Source organism: Pistacia vera, unplaced genomic scaffold (assembly GCF_008641045.1).
Source record: "Pistacia vera cultivar Batoury unplaced genomic scaffold, PisVer_v2 Contig310, whole genome shotgun sequence".
NCBI classification, from domain to species: Eukaryota; Viridiplantae; Streptophyta; class Magnoliopsida; order Sapindales; family Anacardiaceae; genus Pistacia; species Pistacia vera.
In genome coordinates, this window is record NW_022196125.1 from 1,153,498 (window position 1) to 1,176,549 (window position 23,052).

The window sequence follows — 23,052 nt, forward strand, 5'->3', positions numbered from 1 at the left end:
ACCTAGCTATTTCAACGAAGAATTTGTATTGCCAAAGACAAATTTGGATCTTCTATGATTTGAGCTCTTAACCAATCTTTCTATTTTGCTCAAGTAAAGCTCGCATCAGGAGAAATTCTTGATTTTAACAGATCAATAGGCTTGCCGGAAAAAAAGAGATTGCGGATTGATTTAAGAGCTCTTATAGATATGCAGTGATGCACTTAACACAGAAAGGAGAGATTCAAGTCAATGTTTTTTTCACACACTCATATTATTGTTTTAACTATGACAAGGAAAACCCACTCTCAGCTACAATGGTCTAAAACTTCCAAAATTACTCAAGATAGACATTCGACTAGTAAGCAAATCCACACAAAACAAACTTCTTTAATAACACAGATACATTAATAGAATATATAATAATCATTTGAGCGATAATGAACACCACAAGTCCTGTCCTTGAAAAACTCTCCACAGTCCTCGCCACGGGGATTCACGTATTCTGTAACAAGTGAAGAGTTAAGTCATCTCAGAGAGTTTGTGTAAATGATTTGAAGAAATTGAAAGCCCAGAGGTGTGTATATAAGTACTCACATATCTTGTTGAAGTCAATGATATCGGCAGCTCTGGTACAATTCATTTATCGGTTCAGACATCAGATGTTCCTCAATGAGATTTGTCGACAGAGACCAAGTCTCGACAATGGTATAGGCATTATCTGCAATTTTCTTTATACCATACCCGACAGGTACAAGTTTCGCTGTGACAGAAAACACAAAATTGTACCACCCAGAAGGCAAATCAACGAAAGAATGAATGAATTCACTGAAAGATGGTTTTGGTCCCAACATTAAGAGGGAGAAGACTAGTTTGAAGTAGAGAAAGAACATACATGCTCCCCAGAGTAGCCCTTCCTTCTGACCACTTCTAACTGCTTCCTCGAGCTGTTTCTATCGGTCTGTCATCAATCATGCGCATGGCTTGGATACTGAGAGGGGGACTATCACAAACTATGCCTTACCAGCTGCGAATAAAAAGTTCAATGCGTGCTTATGGATTTTGTATTTTAATTTAACTAAAGTAATACAAGGAAGATTGTCAAATTTCTGGATAACTAAGACAAATTAATAATTACCAAGATGAGAAGCTTACAGTTCTTCTTTTTCCGCAGGATGCCTTAGACGCAGTCTGCATCGCTCGTTCAGCAGCCTTCTTTTTTTTCATCTCTTGGTGTCCCTCACGCAAACGATCAACTATCATTTCGTCATCCTCTTCCGCAGCTGCTGCCTGTAGAAGACCTGTAACAGTCACAGTCGCTATAACGCGCTGACGCACGTTTCATCAGCAAGCCGGAAAAAAAAAAAACTCCGGAATAATCCTCACACCCTCTTGCTAATATGAACGCCACTGTTTTTAAACGCACAGGCGTTCAAAACCATGCAGAAACTGCTGCGTAAGAAATGAATTGTTTGCATGACTGTCAAAAAATGCACATGCAATACATTGTAGAAGATAGACAGGCAGTGTGGCCATGTATAAAAAAAACAGAACACTACTTGCCTTTGTGTCAACCAATTGGAAGGGGTTGAGCAATCTCCTCTTGCTGTGATAGGAGGCAATCCCTCTACACTGACACCAGACCCTTCTGCGAAACACTCACTGAATGGCAATACTTGTCTAAGTCTGAGTGAATAGAACGGCAGAACAAGCGATCGTTGAAAAAAAAATGAAACAAAGTAGGTATAAGAACTTAAAATCATCATCCATCGTTAAACAGGAACTTCTAAAAACACTGACAAACTAGTTAGTGAAACAACCAAATAAAAGAGACTTATAACGAATCCTTCTAAGTGGCGTCATATGGTTGTAGCGCAACGAGACGACATTCACGATATTCGACACGGTCGCCTTTGAAAGAGCACTGCAATTGAACTGTATATCGTCCTTTGAGGTCTTTTACCTGATAGGATCAACAAGGCAAATGCTTAAAATTCTTCAGGCGAACAGTAGACCATCATTACATCACTATTCTTGGTGAGCCATCACAGACATTATGACGGCTAAAATAGAACATCACCCAGTAATTATAACTCGCGAGTGCCGTAAGTAACTCATCATTCCTTCAACAGAGGCTATTATAGATCAGCCGAACACGACTTCCATCTCCAGGTACAACTGAAGTTTTTCTGGAACTACATTCTGAATCAAACTTAGCATGCGCAATTTCTATTTACTCGAACCATATAATTTTGAGTAACTAAAACTTATAGCAACTTAAGCTATCTCCAACAGACACTATCGTTTAGTAGCTTAAGCACTGAAAACTCTAGAAAAAATTAACCAATATAAAAACTGGTTAATTCAGTAAAATTATAAAGTGTTAGCAATTTAGATCATTAATAGGCTCCAGTCTCTTTGATAACAAATAAACACTCCAGTCAACCTTAACCATAGGATAATTATTAATTCGAACAAATCTTCAATGAGTAGTGAAATATTTGATTGTTTCAGAGCAAGGGTAGAACTAAACCATTAGATTAACTGTACTCAAAAGGCGCACTATAAGCTCAATCACCACCGGTTTTGCTTAAAAAATGAAATGTAGAAGCCTGCTAAAATAAAAATCTAGAGTCTTGTGAAGGATAATGCTTCGAAAATTGAGGTGAAAAAAAAAAAAAAATACTATCATTGAATAGAAATCGCAGTAAAAAAAATTAACCTCACTTATCAATCAATGGTAACGGCAGCAACAAAGAAATAAAAAAGTAAAAAAAACTTACTAAGTGTGGAGGCTTGGGGCGGCGGAAACGGTAGTACAGAGACGGAGAGGAAGGACAGGCCGGAGGGGCATTAGGAGGGTAAGTACTACGGAGACATCGTCGGGCAGGAGGTAGGGTCTTAAGAATGCCAGGGAGAGTGTGACGTGAAGAGTCTAGATTCGTCTTGTCTTGCTCGTTTCTGTTGTTGAATTATGTCTCAAAGCTAATATACAAAAATGCTTTATATTAAATTATTATTAAATAAACTTTCTTTATAGAATTATATAAATACCAACCTGTTTTTTTTTTTTTTTTTTTTTTGTGTGTGTGTGTGAATTGAAAAAAAGGTATTTATTTGTGAAATCACTCTGAAAAAGGGAAGTTTAGAATATAGGTAATTTTATTAAAGGCTTTAGAAATATGGCGTATTTTTTAATAATAAGCCCAAACATGTTACCTCAATATAATTTTGCATATTTTATATAAAAAAAGCAATAATTAATAATTAATTTAAATACACCCTCACATTATAAGAAATTATTCGATATATTCTTGAAATAAATAAACACCCGCTGCACTCATATTATTAAAAACTGCAATGAAATTATCTAAAAATTCTTTGAAAAAAAAATATTATAAACACCTCTCATACTATAAAACTCTGTGCAATTATTCAATTCTTTAGAAAATATCACAACCATACCGCTATTATGTGCCTATACTTTGAAGTTTAAATAAATTTATGGATAGAAAATAAAATGTTTTTTTTTTTTTAATTTCTTCTTTTCCCCCCACTAATAAGACACAACTGCACGTTCCCTAAGATATGAGATTTGTTTAAGATCAATACAAAGATGAATAATAAATAACATACAAGCAGACTAATTATTATTTTATAAGGTCAGACATAAGTTTTTAATTTTTATTTAAATTTAATGCATCGCTGATATTATAGAATAATACACTATAAGATATTACTTGCATGTATCTTTAAATTCTGTTAAAAAAAATTCGTCAAATTAAACCTTCTCGAGACTTATCCAAGAAAGAGTATGTTGATTTTTTTTTTTTTTTGTTTTTGAATTCAATGAGGTTTTTATTCGACAGCCCGACTATCTTTAGAAAAGTTTCATATTACCGATCAATACCTCACGACCATGACTCCTCAATATTCATAGAACAAAGAAGATACTGTATTTGTATTTATCGTGGTAATCGAGAATCCATCTCTTTAATTGGAATTTCATTCAAGAAATCCATCACTTGAGAATTAGGAGCCACATTAATAATACCAAAGAGTGGGGCAGAAGAGATAACCTAAAACTAACGGAGAAGATGAAGAACAGAAATGAAACAATAAAGAAATAAAATAAAAAGTGGATTGGTTCAACCTATCATTTCATTTCATACCCAAACTTCACAAACTCTTATCAAAAAAATGGCATTTGCTTGTGCTTCCTTTTAGGAGCTTTCACACAACAGTTGAAGTAGGCGAGAATGCTCCTGCCTTGTCTGTCAAAAAAACAAATATTCTTTTAATAACATAGCAGATACATTAATATAATATACTATAAATGCATTTTTTAGCGGATATATGAACACTCAAGACCTGTCCTGAAACCTGCGTCCAGCAGTCTCTCCCCACTGATTCACATATTCTGTAACACTAAGAAAACACAATTGGGTAAAGTCTTCATCTTCTGAGATTTGTGTATATGATTTGAAGAAATCGAAAAGCCGGGTCGAGATGTGTTATAATACATACTCCAACCAACAACTATGTCATTAATATCAGAAGGCAATGATTATCGTCAGCTCTGTACATTTGCATTTATCGGTTGAACAGACTCGAGATGTTCCTCAATGAGATTGTCGACAGAGACTCAAGTCATCTCACAATGGCAAGCATTATCTGCAGTTCTTTATAGTTTACCATACCCTACAGGTAACTAGTTTCTCTGTGAGCAACGAAAAATATGTCATTTTAGAAAGACATGATAACTAAACAAAATTGTAGGCGCACCCAGGAGAAGACAAACCGGTGCAGCGAAAGACATGATGAATTCACATTAAGTATGGTTTCGTCCCAACATTAAAGATGGGCGAAGTTACTATGTTGAAGTAGAGTAAAGAATCATATCATGTCATCCCAGAGTAGGCCCTCTTCCATGCTTGAAGTCACATTCTACCTGCTTCCTCGAGGCTTTTTCACTGTCTGTCTCATGGCCTCCGCTCATCCGGCATGGCTTTACTCGCCACAAAACTGAATGACTGACGCGAAGCTGAGAATAAAAGCAAGGGCGTTAGATTTTAATTTTTATTAACTGAAATAATACAGAATAGACTGATGAAGATTGTCAATTTCTTGACAATAGACGCGGTAAACAATTAATAAATTATCCAAGATGAGAAGCTATCATTCTCTCTCTTTTTCGTCAGATGCTTAAGCGGCAGCTGCAGCACGCATCTTCAGCAGCCTTCTTTTCTCTCTTCTGTCTCTCAAACAAAACAGTATCAACATCATACGTCACATGCCTTCGGCAGCTACTTGCCTGAGACCATGTTATATATATAGATCATTTCATGAACCGCATGACCAAGTTTCAGCAAGCAAGGAGAGACAAAAAAATTTCCGATAACCCACAACCCTCTTCTAATATGAACCCACTGTTTTAAACTCACAGGGTTCAAAACAATGCAGAAACTGCACCCTTAGAAAATGAAAATGTTTGTGTAATAAACTCTCACCTAGTAATTTTTTGAAAAATATGCAGTAAACTCACTAAATATCTCATAGAAAATTTATATATATAAGTATGTAATAGAGGGCCCAAATACAAACTTTACTTTATATATAAAATCTCTACATCAAATAATAAAATCTCATAAATAACCACAAAATACAAACGGACATTGTTGCCATTCTCCTTTGCTACTTGACGCTCCACCCGATCGCATCTCATCTACTACCTGCAAAAACAGTGAAATCAACAGAGTGAGTACTAATTGCTCAGTAAGTAAACCAACTATACTACTATTCTTCTTCTGTTACTCTTAATCTGGATTTATTTCCTTACATCTAGCTTTTCTATTCTTTTCTATTCTTCTCCGTTCTTTCTATTTTTCTAGTCACAGATACTTATTCTTCACTGTTGCTTTATTCAACTGTCTGTAATCTATGTACATTCGTAGCGACCCATCTTTTTTCTTCACAAATAGGATTGGAGCACCCCAAGGAGAGTGGCTAGGTCGAATAAAACCCTTATCTAAGAGTTCTTGAAACTGCTTCTTTAATTCCTGAAGCTTGATTGAGGCCATACGACGAGGGGCTCTAGAAATTGGTGTTGTCCCTGGTGCCAACTCAATGCTAAATTTCATTTCTTTTTCTGGAGGTAAACCTAGCAAATCATCAGAAAATACATCTAGAAACTCTCGAACTACTGGCACACTTTGGATCTCTAGTCGTGAGACATCACTGCTTTGCACCACATGGGCAATACACCCGGAGCACCATTTTCTTAACATTTTTCTGGCCTTTACACTGCTAATCAACATACTAAGTTGGTGGCTCTTTCCAAAACTAAACTTATCTCCATTATCAAGATTAAATCTTGCTTTCCTCTTTCAGTAATTAATCTCTACTCCATATCTCTCTAGGAAATTCATACCTAAAATTATCAAACACAATCAAATCCACTAGCAACACCCTTCCATGGATCACTACGGACTCCCTCAGAAGCATCTCCTGAGTTACCACACTAACACCGTCTAGTAATTCTATCTTAATGGCCTGATATATTATAGTAGGTTTCAAACATAATCTTTCTATGATCCCATGTGTAATAAATGAATGTGTGGCTCCAGAATCAATTAATGCATAAAGGGAAACTGAATGAAATAGTAACTGACCGGTAACTGCGGATGGGCTGGCCTCTGTTTCACTCTGTGCTACTGTAAACACCCGAGCATTGGTACCTCTGGACGTCTGTGCTGTGGGTGCACGTGGGGCTTTGCAGTCTTTCATCACATGTCCCAGCTGTTGGCATTTGTAACACACATTTCGGCCCAATTCTTTAAGACATTCCCCCGGATGATATCTCCCACACTTCTGACATGGGGAAAAATCAATAGTCCTCGGCCTTTTATTCTGCCAATCCCTCCTATTTTTCTTGGGTTGAAATCTTTTCTTATTTTTCGCTTCTCTATTATTGGAGACATCAGCTCTACCTCTCTGTGGAGCAGGAGGTGGAACACTAGAAGCTGATGTTGATGGAGTTGTTGGAATCAACTTATTCACAAATATTTCAGCTCGTAAAGCTCGTTCCAAGGCCTCACTGTAAGTCTGAGGGGGCTGGGCTCTTACCATCACATCTCGAGCTATTTCTGGATTTAGCCCATACACAAACTTATTCATCCTCAATTCTGGTGTGCTCACTATACCTGGTGCAAACCTCGCCAAGGAATTAAATCTCATGGAATATTCTTTCACTGAACTGGTCCCCTGCTGCAAACTGATAAACTCCTGAGTCTTTTCATGAACTCGATCAACCATTCTATATTCTATCTCAAACAATCTTCTAAAATCTCCCCACGTCATAGAGGCTATATCATGAGTATCCTCCATCAACTCCCACCATATCCGGGCATCACCCCGAAACAGAAAATTGGCATACCGAATCTTTTCCCATTCTGTCATGGGAAAAAGTGTCATCGTACGCTCCACAGACTGAATCCATTCTTCTGCTACTATTGGGTCCATCGTACCTCTAAATTCTGATGGCTGATGCTGACTAGGTAACCCATAAATAGGCTTAAGACAGCATGGTACTATAGGGGGTACTGGTCGCTCTCTCTCCTCTCGGGTGGTCGGTACAACAACTGGTGTCTCAACTCTCTCCGGTATAGATTTCCCCTGACTCTCTGCCAGTACCTGTTGTATTATATTACGAATCCTCGCTTCATCGAGGACAGGGGGAGTAGATCTTGACGGGTTGGATGGTTCACCCATACTCACTGCATTGTTATTACCTGATCGAGTCATACATCTCATCTAAAACACATGGCACCAACATTATTAGTCAACTAAGTTAACCCATCTACTATAAGTAAGAAAAGAAATAACTTACAACGGTCATCTACGGTACGTCAATGCGGTGGGAGAGGCACACTGTCAAATCACTCTAATAAAAGACTCTTACTTTTCCCAAAACCTGGCTCTAATACCAAAAATGTAATAAACTCTCTAGCTAGTAATTCTTTAAAAAATATACAGTAAACTCACTATATATCTCATAGAAAATTTATATATATAAGTATGTAATAGAGGGCCCAAATACAAACTTTACATTTAAAATCCCTACCTCAAATAACAAAATCTCATAAATAACCACAAAATACAAACGGACAGTGTTGCCATTCTCCTCCGCTACTTGACGTTCTACCTGACCGCATCTCATCTACTACCTGTAAAAACAGTGAAATCAACGGAGTGAACACTAATTGCTCAGTATGTAAACCAACTATACTACTATTCTCACTCTGTTACTCTTAATCTGGAGTTCTTTTTTGACATCTAGCTTCTCTATTCTTCTTCGTTATTTCTATTATTCTGGTTTCTCATTTACCGATATGTAAGCACAATTAGTAGAAATTGGAGTGTCACTGAATACAATAGAAAATTCTGGATGGTAGAAGTAGCATAATGCACATGCACAAGTGAATAACTTCTTCTAAAAAGTAACTTTTTCTTTTCTGTTTTTCTGTTTTCTTATTCAGTCTTCTATTTCTCAATTTGTTTTCTGTTTCTTTCTTTTACTGTGTTTCTTTCTTTTTCTTTTTCTCTTTCTTTTCTTTATTTTATTCTACTTCGCCGGTCGGACTTGGTTAAGGCATAGATTTGGAACCCTCACCGTGTGAGTGTATTCATAAATTCTTTCTGGGTACAACCCTCATCCACATGCACTTCTAACGGACTGTACAAAATCTTCTTTCTTATTCTGAGGCCGCTCACTGAAAGCGGCATGCATGTAGAGCTATTCTGCTTCTCTGTTACTCACGTGTTTCCCATTGCAACAACCTTCTCTTATAACCTTTTATATTTCTTTAATTAAAATTTTCAGATTTGGAAGGATTCTTTAATTATATTCTTTTAAATAATGATTCTACAATTAATTTCTTTTCTTTCTTTCTCTTTGTTCTTCAATGTTCTCATAGATGTATATGTGTATGTAAATAAGCTTATTCTTTGTTATTCTTCTAAATGCAAATACTCAAATATAAGAATGCATTATGACATATAAAGAGATCATTATAGAACTAATATTCTCTACCAACAACAATACCATAACAAGGTGATAATCTAACATACTCATATATGCACTTTCTTTGAAATTTCATCAAACACTTTACATGCACATGCAAACACTAAATTGGTTATACTTCCACATCTCTCTCAAGCCACCAAAATTGGAGCAAAAAACTCCCTAAAGCCAACATCCAACCTAGCCGAAATTCAACTCCACCACTCAACGTCCATCCTTTCATAAAGCCAACATCCAACCTAGCTGAAATTCAACTCCACCACTCAACATCCATCCTTTCATATTTCATCCAAAATTTCATCAACTCATCACATACTAATGAATCACTTCTCATGGCCATAAGATTTACATATCACTCAACATCAATTCAATCCATAATTCTCATCATCCAAACACATACAACATACAAGAAATTACTCTACACAACTATGGATCAAATCAAAGCTAGAGTTGGATTTACTTAAATTTGAGCAACAACAAAACTATAACCTCCCTTTGGTAGAACTCTCTTCCTTTTAAACCCTAAGCATATAAAACCATAAGAATTCAAAACTTTAAAATTTAATCTCACATCTTGGTATTAAAATCTTACCTATGAATGCTTAGGATTGAAAATCTATCAAATTTAAGCCAAATTCTATGAATTTCCTTGAAATTGGTTGAAGAAAATTTGAGAGCTTTCGGAGTGAAGGGTGGCATGTACAAGGGTGGAATGGCTAGGGTTTCCTCTCGTGAATCCTTAATATTACATAATAATATATATAGATTCTGATTTTATCCTTACACTTTCTAAAAATTTCATCAATGTCCCTCAGTCAATTACGAGTAAAATGACCATTTTACCCCTAATAACATTTTAAAGAATTTCTTTCATACTTTCTAAGATAACACTAACAAGATTCAACTAAGGGTATTGGGGCATAAATAAAGTTACATACCTTGATGTGGGTGTTACAGTTTGCACGACTGTCAAACAAAATGGCACGATGCAATTACATAGTAAAGATATACAGGCAGTTCCATGTTATAAAAACAGAACACTACTTGCCTTTGCTGGAGGGGTTGCAATCTCCTCTTCTGTGATAGGAGCAAATCCCTCTACACTGACACCAGACCCTTCTGCCGAAACACCACTGAAATGGCAATATTGTCGAAGTTAGTGAAATAGATACGCAAAACAAGCGATCGTTGAAAAAATGAAACAAGGGCATGTATAAGAAACTTAAAAATCACCACCATCGTTAAACAGAACTTCAAACAACACTAGCAAACTTATTTCAGGGAAACAACCAAATAAAAGAGAACTTACGAAATCCTTAGAAGTGCATCAATATGGTTGTACCAACGAGACACGTTCACATATTCAGACGACGGTGCCTTTGAAAGAGCTGCATAAACTGTAATATCGTCCTTTGAAGCTTGGTACCTGATAGGAGCAACACAGCAAAATGCTTAAAATTCTTCAGGCGAAAGTAACCATCATTACCATCACTATTCTTGGGAGCACACAGACATATATACGGCAAAATGGAACTCACCCAGTAATATAAGTGCGAGTTAGAAGGTACTCATCAAGTTTCTTCAAACCAGAGGCTGAGTTAAGATCACCGAACACGACTGCCATCTCCAGCAACTGAGGGTTTTTCTGGAACTACAATCATAGAAACCAAAACTTAAGTATCCATTTCCTTTACTCGAACCATAAATTTTGAGTAACTAAAACTTATAGCAACATTAAGCTATCTCCAACAGAAACTATCATTTTTAGTAGCTTTAATCACTGAAAACTTAGAAAAATTAACCAAAAAAAAAAACCTTTTAATCAGTAAAATTAATAAAGTGGTACAGAAGATCATAAGAGCTCCAGTCTCTTTGATAACAAATAAACATACAGCAACCTTAAACAGAGGATAAATTATTATTCGAACAAATCTTCAATTGAGTATTGAAATTTTTTATTTTTCATGCAAGTAAAACTAAACCATTGATTAACTGTACTCAAAAGCGCACTATAAGCTCAATCAACCAGCCGGGTTTTGCTTTAAAATGAAACATAAAACATTTAAAATAAAAAAATCTAGGAGCTTGTGAGGGGGTAAATGCGTCGAAAATTTGAGAAAAGAAAAAAAAAATACTATCATTAAAAGAAAATAGAAGTAAAAAAAATTGAAGTCATTTATCAATCAATGAATACCAACAACAAAGAAAAGAAAAATGTAAACTTACTAAGTGTGGAGGCTTGGGGCGGCGGAAACGGAGACAGGAGACGGAGAGGGAAGCAGCCGAGCAGAAGGAGGGAACTACGGAGACAGCCGAGCAGGAGGAGGGTACTAAGGGGGCACGAGAATCGACGTGAAGAGTCTAGATTTGTCTTGTCGTTTTATGTTGTTGAATTATGTCTCAAAAAGCTAAATATACAAAAATGCTTATAGTAAATTTAAATAAACTTTTTTTTATTTAATATAATTCTATTAAATAATCTTTTTTATAAAAAAGTATATAAATAACCTTTGTGTGTGTGTGTGTGTGTGTGTGAATTGAAAATTGATTTATTTGTGAAAATCTCTCAAAAAATAGGAATTATACAATATAGTAATTTTATTAAAGGCTTTAGAAATAGCATATTTTTTAACTAAAATCCCCAAAATGGGTTATTCAATATAATTTTTCATATTTTTATACAATAATTAATAATTAATTTAAAGTACACCCACAATTATAAGAAATTATTCGTATATTCTTGAAATAATTAAACACCCTCTCATATTATTAAAAACTCAACGAAATTATTAAAAAATTCTTTATAAAAATATTATAAACACCCTCTCATACTATTAAAAACTCTGTGAAATTATTAAAAATTTCTTTTTAAAAAAATCAATAACCCTATTATGTATAATACATTTTAAGTTTAAAAGTTATAAGAAAAAAGAAAATGTTTTTTTTTTTTTAATTTCTTCTTTTCACCCACTAATAAGACACAAATATATGTCCTAGAGATCATAGATTTGTTTAAGATCAATACAAAGATGAATATAAATAACATAAAAAGCAAGATGTAATTAATACACTATAGAATATTACTTTCATTGTCTTCTTTTAAATTATGCAATGTTTTAAAACCCAACCTGGGGTGAAACCTGGCAAAGTTGCTGGGTTTTGTTGGGTTCTGGGTTGACCGATTTAACCGATTTGATCTGTGGTTAAACTGGTTGACAAAAACTTTTAAAATTCAATAAATACACCCCTAATAATTACAGTTGAGTCTCTATAGGTTTAAAATTTAGCAAACACACTCCAAATACAAATCGGCCAACAACTGATTGGCGGCGATGACACCACAAATGCAACCATAATCATCCCTTAAGCCAATCCCCTTAAAATTTACCCAAGATCTGGCCGAAATAGGTTCGATTTTGACCATATCTCACTGACGTCGGCGTCGACATTCCAGGCCAGATCTCATCGACGCTGGGGTCGACAGCTCTCCCCATCACCTAGAAATTACTCCCCTCTTCCTTCTGACCAAAACCCACGCCATCCCACTCCCGTTAGCTTCGCCCATCGCCAACAAAAGACGGTTGTTGCCGTTGCTAGTTTTGTTCGATTTCCAGTCGATTTACTCACCGGAAATCAACTCCGTCACCACCATTGCATTTGCAGTCACTTTCTCTTCAAAAGTCCCGACATCCCGATCATCAATTGTCCACCGATCATACTCCCAAATCCTAGGGTTTGCGTGAATAGAAAAAATATAGACCCGACCCGTCGAAGCTTTCGAGTCCCAGTTGAACCGATTAAATCGACTGAGCTGAGCTGGGTTTTAAAGCATTGAAATTATGTTAAAATAAAATTCCAAAATTAAACCTTTTAGGCTTAGATGTTGATTTTATTTTTTATTTTGGTTAAATGAGGTGTCCGGTTTGTTTACGCGCACAACTAATCATTAAGAAAAACTATCCTACAATAACCCACTGTCATGACTCTCCAAGTAATTCATGAAGAAAGAAAGATACTACATTTGTATTTATCGGGGAATCGAGAATTCCATCTCTTCATAATTGGAATTTCATCAGAAAAGAAATCCATCATCAACTTGAGAATTAGAGCAACAATTAATAATACAAAAGAGTGGAAGAAGAAGAGAGAACCCAATTAAGGAGAAGAGTGGAAGAAAATAAATTTAACAAAAAAACATAAAAAAAAGTGGATTGATTCAACTCTTCATTTCATTTTCATTACACAAACTTCACAAAACCATCTAAAAAAATGGCATTGCTTTGCTTTCTTTAGGCTTTCACACAACAGTTGAANAAAATGGGAAACTAAAAATAATATTATGTTATATCAAGAATTGACGAGTGAAACCCTAGCCACTTCTTCTCCTCTTTCACGCCACTTATCACTTTAATTCTCTCAATTTCTTTAATTCTTTTTCAAGGGAAATTCATAGATTTTCGGTACTTTTTAGTGGATTTTCAATCCCAAGCATCCTTAGGTAAGATCCTTGCACTAAGAAGTGAGTTTTAATTTTTCAAGTGTTGAATTTTGATGATTTGTGTTCATAGGGTTTAAGAGATTGGATCAAAGAAGATTATTAAAGTGTTGGATTGCTCACATCTAAAGTAAGTAAATCCTACTCTAGTTATGATTTAAGTAATATTGTGTAGAGAATTTCTTTTATGCATATATGTGTTTTATATGAAGAATTGTTGATGGATTTGGTTTTGAATGATGATTAGAACTTATCCATGAGAAGTAGTGTTGGTATATTTGATATTTGATATTTGATGTGAGTTTGGATGAAATTTGGAAGAATTGGAGTAGAAATTTTGGACAGGTTTGGCATTAAAGATAGAAGATTTTATTCCAAATTTTTGGGGGCCTAGAAAAGAGGTAGAAGTGTAGCCAAATTAGTGATTTGTGCACATGAATTGTTTGATGAAATTTCAAAGAGAAGTGCATGTATGAGTATGATATGGGTTACTTTGGATTGAGTTTGTAGATGGTAGAGAAAGACATGTCTGCATTCCATATTGTATTATTGCATCTAAACATGTGAATTTACTAAGAATTATAAGCATGAAACCATCTACATGCATACATACTCATAAGAGCATGAAAAAGCACTAAAGAATGTTAAAGAGTAAATAAAAAGAAATGAGAATATTAAAGAAGTTCAAATCTGAATTTTTATGTAAAGAAGTGTAAAAAGATAAAAAGAAGAAAAGGTTGTTGCGATGGGGAGCCCGTGAGTGACATAGCCCTACATGCACACTGCCTTTAGTTAGTAGCCTCAAAATTCAGAAAGAAGAATCATACAGTCCGTTAGAAATGCATGTGGATAAGGATTGTACCCAGAATTAGAGAAAACACTCACAAAGCCAGGGTTCCAAATCCATGCCTCAACTGAGTCCGATGGGTTAACTTGAAACCTAGCACATATGCCAACACTAAAACACACTTCAAGTCAGCCAGCAGTCAAGTAAAGAAGGCTTCCAATCATGCTTTGATACAATTTAGTGTCTACCTTCTTACTATGTTCATCTCTGGACAGCTTAAGTGTAGCACTCATGGGTGTTCTAGCATGCTGTGCACTCTTTAAACTAAACATTTTCAACATGTTTCTAGCATATTTAGATTGGAAAACAAACATACCATTTTGCAATTGTTTGATTTGAAGTCCTAGAAATATATTTAACTCTCCTACCATACTTATTTCAAATTCATTTTTCATCAAACAAATGAATTGTAATGACTCTCTTTCTAGCTAGTATACTCGTAAAATAACAGTAAAACTTACTTATTATATATAAGAGAATATATATATATAAACGAGTATAAAATTATGGGCCCATATTTAATTTTATTTATACACAAAACTTTACATAATATAATAAAGTCTCAAAATAGTAACTTGATGGTTTTGCCCAACCCTTCCGCTGCGTGATGTTCCAAGTGACCGCATCTCACCTGTTTCTTGCAAAAACATTGAAAACAACGGGGTGAGCACTAATTGCTCAGTAAGCAAACTCGATATGCTTCCCTTCTCTCTCCGTTGCTTAAATTCTGAATTTCTTTCCTTACTTCTCATTTCCCCATTCTTTTCTATGCTTTCTCTACTCTTACTTTGTTTTTCTCTCTGTTCTTTCTCTATTCTAGTTTCCCACTACTCAGATAATGGGCATGGTATTATGCATATATATAATGCCAATGCAGAAATGTATAAAATATGCATTTTCTATTCTATTTTTCTTATTCTGCTTTTTTTTTCTTTTCTTTTATTTCTTTCTTTGCTTCCTTTTCTAGTCTTTCTTTCTTTCTATTCTTTCTTTTCTTTTCTAATCTTTCTTTTCTTTCTTTCTATTCTTTCTTTCTATTCTTTCTTTTCTTTCCTTTCTTATTCTTTTCTTTTCTTTTCTTATTCTTTTGCCGATCAGACTCGATTGAGGCATGGATTTGGAACCTTGGCCGTGTGAGTGTATTCTTCTTTCTTGGGTACAACCCTCATCCACAGGCACTCTTACGGACTGTACCAATTCTTCTTTCTTATTCTTAGGCCATCACTAAACGCGGCGTGCATGTGGGGAAAATTCTTCTTGTCACTCACGGGTTCCCCATCGCAACAACCTTTTCTTCTTTTTATCTTTTTACACTTCTTTAAATAAAATTCAGTTTTGAACTTCTTTAATATTCTCATTTCTTTCTATTTACTCTTTAACATTCTTTAGTGCTTTTTCATGCTCTTATGAGTACGTATGCATGTAGATGGCTTCATGCTTATATTTCTTCCTAAATTCAAATGTTTGGATGCAATAATGCAATATGGAATGCAAACATGTCATTCTCTACCATCTACAAACTCATCTCAACATAACACATAATCATACTCATACAAACACTTCTCTTTGACATTTCATCAAACAACTTATGTGCACAAACCAACTCTAATTTGGCTACACTTCTATCTCTTTTCTAGGCCACCAAAAATTGGGAATAATGTTAGAGTAGATGCCCTAGAGCCAATCAATTATTGTAGAATTGACTCTTTGCAATAATGTTCAATAATCAATAAAAGTCATTTTATTCTATATCGCGTAAATCATTATTATTGCAATATGTATTGATATATGTCCTTCGAATGGTAGAACCGTGACGAGGGTATCAAGTGTTTCAAATCTTGATAGTGAGAACCCTATGAGCACATATGGTGGCCATTCTAGAAACGTCAGTAGCCCTAGTATTATTCTAAAGTAAGGGCACAGATAATACGGTAAGGCTATCATAGTGTTGAACGACCCTATCGAAAGGTAGTGGCTGATCTCACTTGTCAAGGTTGTTTGGTGACAACCTGGTGCAACACATAGGTGCTTGCTATAGCTGAATACACCGCAGCAAGTTCACTGGACTAACCCACCAGAGGATTCCATATGGATTGTAACCCCAATGTCTATGGAACAAATCCTCTAACGAATGGTGGTACATATGATCCTTAGACTTGAGATCACTGGAGCTCCTTGTGCACCGATTGGTGTAGTTTGACACTAGCCTAACGCAGTTCTTTTTAGAGCTGTCAATACAGTGTGATTGGCTGCATCAAGGAGTGTATCAAGACTATGGTGGATAGACAGAGGATTCATCACTCCCAGGTACGGGAGAAGTTATCTCACGGCGCAATTCAGTATATGACAATAACACTAAAACTGTGGCCACAGTGGGATTGAGTTGTTGCTCTATCCAGTTTATAATACAGGTCATTGGTCCAGAAACTGAATACATAATATCGAGAGTAACCGAAGGTTGACACTATTTCTATGCCTTTGTCTCGTCGAGATAACGTATGATGAAAGGATCGAATTGCACGGTAACCATATCGTTGACAGGTAGCTACTTTGCTGAATCCGAATCTATCGGGTGGCCATGATGCCTTGCTAGGGGCCAATCTTGGTCTGTGTATTAGTGAGACGATTAATTGGTGTTAATCGCNATCATGGATTCCTGATGTGATTTATATTTGTTATGATATACAGGTTGCTTCATATGAATTTACTACCTTAACCTGTATCCCAGGTGTGATCACATATAGAGGCGCTAAAATTCAGGTACTATTATTTATACTTTCCTTTTTATTTTGGGCAGTGACATGGCCTTTTATAGTGTTAAATTTAGCTGTGACAGTGAACGTTGAACATTATGTTAGGAAACTATATATTATTTATCTGTCAAAATATGTGAGCACCAACCAGGACAAAACATGTTTTTGGGATATGTCTGTATGAGTGCAAATGAATATTTATTGGTTGACATGTTTTTGTTCCCCTGTTTCCCTCAGGGTTGAAATAATTCTATAATGATATATGTAATGCTTCTTCGTTTATGTTTGGCAGTTGTTGGATCTGCCTGGTATTATTGAGGGTGCTAAGGATGGAAAGGGTAGAGGAAGGCAGGTAAGTCATGAAATTGTTTATTCTACTTTTATTTTTAGGATTTTTGCTAGCCTTGCATGTTTGATTGTTCATTTCAAAGTGCTGTAAAAGGGTAGTGAAGGGCCATAATTCCTTTGGAGCCTCACTTTCCAGGGAGTTGAATTTTTATTCATTTTTTAATCTCAACTATTTTGATTGTCAATGTCATTGAATGGAATGATACTTAATCGTTGCTGTTATTACCCTTTAGCGTTAATTATAGGTATGGAAAAGTTTAGATGTACTGTATGAGTGCTAATTATGTTAGTATAAAATGGTTATGGGTTTAATATTGACATTTTTAGTTTGCATAGTTCTGGTTCATAAGCATCTTTATATCCTCTTTCTGACAAATCAGTATGCTGAAAAAGTCTTGTATTTGGAATCCAGGTTATCAGCACTGCTAGGACATGTAATTGTATCTTAATTGTTCTTGATGCAATAAAGCCAATAACTCACAAGCGTCTGATAGAGAAAGAGCTTGAGGGATTTGGTATAAGGTAATATGTGTGCTTTTAAATATCTTTATTCAAAAAGCAAAAGCTTTTTGGTGTGCTCTGAGAAAAAAAACGAATTGTACCTTTTTTTTTTTTAAGTAGCCCTACTCTTTCCTCTGACATCATGCATCCATGAAGGCATTTGGCACTTAGTTTGATGCTAATCTTGTAATTTAAATTTATGAAATCTGTATACATGCTGCTGTTTGAAATTTGGGCCAATTTTTTTGCAGTTGTTCTCCCATCTGAATACTTGCTTATTGTTCATATTGATCTAATTATTTTTTATACTCATAACAGGTTAAACAAGGAACCACCTAATCTGACGTTCAGGAAGAAGGATAAGGGAGGTATTAATTTTACCTCAACTGTTACCAACACACATCTTGACTTAGATACCGTGAAGGCAATATGCAGTGAGTACAGAATTCACAATGCTGATATTACTTTGAGGTATGATGCCACCGCTGATGACCTCATCGATGTCATTGAGGGCAGTAGGATATATATGCCTTGCATCTATGCTGTGAACAAGATTGATCAGATCACCCTTGAAGAACTGGAGATATTGGATAAACTTCCTCACTACTGCCCGGTTAGGTTAGTACTATATTTTATTTTGTTATCTGATAATTGCTTAAACCCTTTATCTGTAAACTCTCCTTCACAATTACATGTTGAAATTCATTAAAGATAAATACTGTAAATTGTGGGTGGAGTAAAAATTCATATGGATAATAATATCTTACTTAAACGTTCTCTAACACTGACCAGCTGAATGAAGCATTACAAATGTAGATTTTACCATTATGTGGTATAATACAATGATGTATAGTTTACCTTTTTATAGTGTTAGTATAATGCTTTCGAGTTCTTTTCGCCTGCTTGTTTAGTCTTTTAACCTTTGATTTGCATGACTTTGTACAGTGCTCATTTGGAATGGAACCTTGATGGCCTGCTGGATAAGATATGGGAATATCTTAATTTGACTCGCATATACACCAAGCCCAAAGGGATGAATCCAGACTATGAAGACCCTGTTATTCTGTCATCAAAGAGGAGGAAGGTTGAGGACTTCTGCAACAGAATCCATAAAGATATGCTTAAACAATTTAAGTAGTGAGTATTATTTCCCATATCTTGTGACTTCAAAAGTTTTGATTTCTTAAAAGATGGGAGCATCAGTAATTGAAAACACCAAGTCCATTCTGGACATATTGTTTAGTTGTTTTCACTCTTCGTACACACAAGGAGTTATCATAGGAGTCAGTCCTGCAGTTTATTTTGTGTTACCGAGGAAATAGTACGTCTAGCTTACAGGGCTTACACAGAAGTCTTTTCTGGACATTTGTTTAGTTGTTTGCTCCCGAACATTTTATGTCTGATGGCAACACGATCATCAAGTGTCATAATCAAATAGAGTTGTATCACTTGTGCCTAGAAATACAAGTCAACAGATGCTGCTGACACTGTATTGGGGAGAAATCTTTGGATGAAGACACTTATAATTCATTTGTCATCATTTACTTTTGGTTGGTTAGGATTTTCTTTTCCGCAAAACGCCACTTCATTTCCTTTTTACTTGATATCCTTGAGATGCTCTAGTGAGGCTGAATGTCGTTTCTTTTTTTAGTTTCTGTTGTCATCTTTCTAGTCTGTATTTCTCTCAAAAGTGAGTACTGACTGTGGAAAAAATTATGCAGTGCTCTGGTATGGGGGTCAAGCGTGAAACACAAGCCCCAGAGAGTTGGCAAGGTTTGATTCTAAAACCTGATATTCGTATACTCAATTCCTTTATTTTTATTAAAGTTGTGTTATTTTTATCCGAGTCCATGTTCATTCAGTTTGCCGATTGAAATCTATATTTGGTGGTTTATTCTTACCAGGAACACGAGCTCGAGGATGAAGATGTTGTTCAAATTATCAAAAAGGTGTGATTGAGGAATATCAAAATCCATCTGTATTCTGCTACAAATTTCTTCGTGAAACCTTTCTGTAAGAGTTCAGATCCTGTGATGAGATTAGGTAGAGAGACCAAGAGAAAAGCTTGATGTGTAAGTAAGCCATTTTGTGGTCAAGCGCTTGCTTGGGTGGTGATTCACCTCGTTGCCTGGTTAGTAGTATTCCTAATGTTGTGTTGTGTATGAGATTTGATGACATAGAAGAATTAAGAGAATTTAGCACTTGTTCCTCTTTACGCCTTTCGTGAGGCATCCATTCATCTACATTTATAAAATCTGAATATCGCATTGTACAAGTCACTCAGATGACCTATTGGTAAGTTATTGTCATTTCTCACATGTGATAAAACACTCTTAATGACGTTTTTGCATGATATAATTCGGATATGATTTATGCAAGTCCATTCATTCTTCTTCTTTTGATTGAGGATTTGGTTACCGTAGATAGAACTGTATGAATGGATTGGGCATCGGAAACAACAACGATCTATGTGGAGGGTAGCATTGCTGAGGTACTGTAGATAGAACCTTATGAATTGATAGGGCTTATGAAATAGAAATGGTCAGAATGAGAGTAACGTTATTGGTTACCGTAGATAGAACCTTATGGTATGGATGGACTGGGCATAGAAAACAAATTCAGTCAAATTCCTCTTTATGATTGTAGTGTAAATGCACAATATCAAGCAATGTGCGATGGTGGTCATTATTGTTATTGTCATAGCACATGCATTCAATAAGATTGTGATGAAAATAGCTAAGCAATAATCCCACAATGAAAGCACATGTATGCCACCATCATATTATATCTTCTCTATGTCGCTCTCTACATCCATTCATAACATTTACTGTTTGTACAGTTGTGTTACCAAACTCCGCACGACTCAAGAACTCCACCTAGAACGATCCCTGACTGTCCCGCTCGATACCAATTGGAGTTAAATTTAGAGTACATGACTCTAAACTTACTAATGTTGGACCCAAACAAGTAAGCAAATTACTTGTATCATACCACAATAAAAAATACTACAACACTTTTCAAAAACCACTCACAATTTGAAGAGAAATACAAACAATCAAAGAAAGCTTACAACTCACATTAAGACACCACACTCAAGACACCACACTCAAACTAAGAATACAAAGACTTAATTTTTGGAGGATACCTAACCCAAATGCAAGGGAGGAATTTATAGTCCTCATCATGCAATCTACACCACATAATATAAAATTAAGAATAATTCTAACACACATTATTACCACATTCTACAACTTCTCCTAAAAAATCTCTTTTCTATATCCTTCTATAATTTTCTAAAAAATATCTTCTTCCACATTTGTTGATAAGCTTCTATTGTTTTGGACTAACATAAAATGGTTTGGCTTTTATTTTCCTTGGGTGAATCAAAATATTGATTGGGTTCTGCAATGGGTTGGGGTTGATCTTCAACATGTTATGATAGGAAGGATATTTTTTTGTGTTTGCTTTAGAAGCACTTAAAAACCCTGTATTACCTGATTAGTATATATGTAAAGCTTGTTTTATGTTACGAAATAATAATTGGTACTTCTTTTTTGGTGTCTCTAGATGCTTCATATATTTAGCAAGTCCAAATTGTTATAGGTTTATGTGGATTACTGTTACTTATAGCAAGTCCAAATTGTTTTGGTCTTTCAATCCTTAATATGCTTGTTATGTTGATTATTGGACAAGAAAATATTCTAATTGAAGAGAAGTCTCGAGCTAAATATTGGCAGTAGAGTAATGTAACAGGTGGCTTGAAGTTGAGGGTGGCTCACAAATTTCAGTGTTTTCTTTTCTTGTTTTAAACATATTTTATTTGATTCTGTTTCATACGTTATCTCGTGAGTAATTTGTAGTTTACATCCTGTGTTTTATGGGCTACTAAACTTTTCAATTACGAGTAAGTTGAACTTTTGACTCTTGGACCAGCAATTGTTAGGTGCTTTGAACGGAGCCCAGTTTTGAAATGTTCCAACTTTTCTGATACGTTTTGATATCTATTAGAATAAGTTCACAGTGCTTATTCAGTTAGCTTTCTTCACATTTGGCTCTTGGTGTTACAAATTTCTTTGATATTACTGATATGTGATTGTTTATGTGGTGCCATGGCTAACTTGCAAAGTTACGAAGGGAACTCCTTGAGCCTCAAACAAAAGGAGGTGGTGGGTGCTGGTGAAGGTTTGATGTCACTAAAGTGGAGATGCAAGAGTTGGTCTTGTGGTTTCCCTTCCGTGGGGAAATCTACATTTTAAACAAATAACAGGGACTTTTCTGAGGTATGAAACTGTTGTTGTGTATCTTTGAAATGTTTTATCTTTTATTGTTTCATGAATGCCACCAGCCTGTGTGTTTTGGTTTTATAAATGTATGAAAGTTTGATTGCAATCACTAGTTTAAAAATAAATTATCTATTGTGTGGTCTAAACACAAGCTAAATCAACTTAGTGTGATATGCCTCCTGGAAGTTAAATTCTGAAAACTACTGTTGAGTGATGCATGTCTACACCTGTGAAGACTTCATTTCTTTTAGTGTGGATTTTTAGTTGTTGAGATATTATTTTGTGAAGGCTTGGAAGCCTATAGAGTTAAAATTCTGTATTTGTAACATTTTTTCTGCCTGTAAGAGATTGAGGTGAGTGGAAAGGAGGGAGAAGGTGAATGTTGTTTTATTACTGATAAAGTTTGACTGCCAATAAATTTGAGTATTTTCACTTTTGTTAAATCTGCAACTGTGTTGCATTTGTCCAGTGACTTGTTCTGCATGTGGTTGGGATCCATATATTCAATAGAGGCTTGGCTGAACAATATGGAAACCTGTGTATTTATTGTCATTCTATGTCTGCGTATGTGTTGGATTGGGATCATTTTCAAAATTTCTGCAAAGTTATAAAGATGAGATCCTGACCTGCAACTTATCAAATACACTACAATCTAGTTACAGTTCCAATCCCACTCACAATCGAAACAAGATTCTCTATATTAATGGCAGCAAAACAGACATCGAAATACTCGACTCTGCTACAATAATCCACAACTGAGAATC

General features: G+C 35.4%; 1 protein-coding gene and 1 pseudogene across 1 annotated transcript; one reads left to right on the plus strand and one right to left on the minus strand.

Moving 5' to 3' along the window:
* Nucleotides 1–511: 511 nt before the first annotated feature.
* LOC116136314 lies at nucleotides 512–10,685 on the minus strand (annotated as a pseudogene).
* Nucleotides 10,686–11,247: 562 nt separating this feature from the next.
* LOC116136315 (developmentally-regulated G-protein 3-like) lies at nucleotides 11,248–20,373 on the plus strand. The gene is made up of 8 exons (XM_031422025.1): nucleotides 11,248–11,388; nucleotides 17,092–17,163; nucleotides 17,449–17,508; nucleotides 17,917–18,026; nucleotides 18,324–18,623; nucleotides 18,951–19,142; nucleotides 19,727–19,778; nucleotides 19,910–20,373. The coding sequence occupies exons 1-8, from the start codon at nucleotides 11,248–11,250 to the stop codon at nucleotides 19,958–19,960; spliced, it is 978 nt and encodes a 325-aa protein (XP_031277885.1). The 3' UTR covers nucleotides 19,961–20,373.
* Nucleotides 20,374–23,052: the final 2,679 nt, after the last annotated feature.

Bases quoted from the DNA above. Each gene is read 5' to 3' on its own strand.
- LOC116136315 (XM_031422025.1), top strand. From the start codon at position 11,248: ATGAATACCAACAACAAAGAAAAGAAAAATGTAAACTTACTAAGTGTG. The intron at 11,389-17,091 runs GTACTAAGGGGG...TATGATATACAG, and splicing joins GACAGCCGAGCAGGAGGAGG to GTTGCTTCATATGAATTTAC. The intron at 19,143-19,726 runs GTGAGTATTATT...AAAATTATGCAG, and splicing joins ATGCTTAAACAATTTAAGTA to TGCTCTGGTATGGGGGTCAA.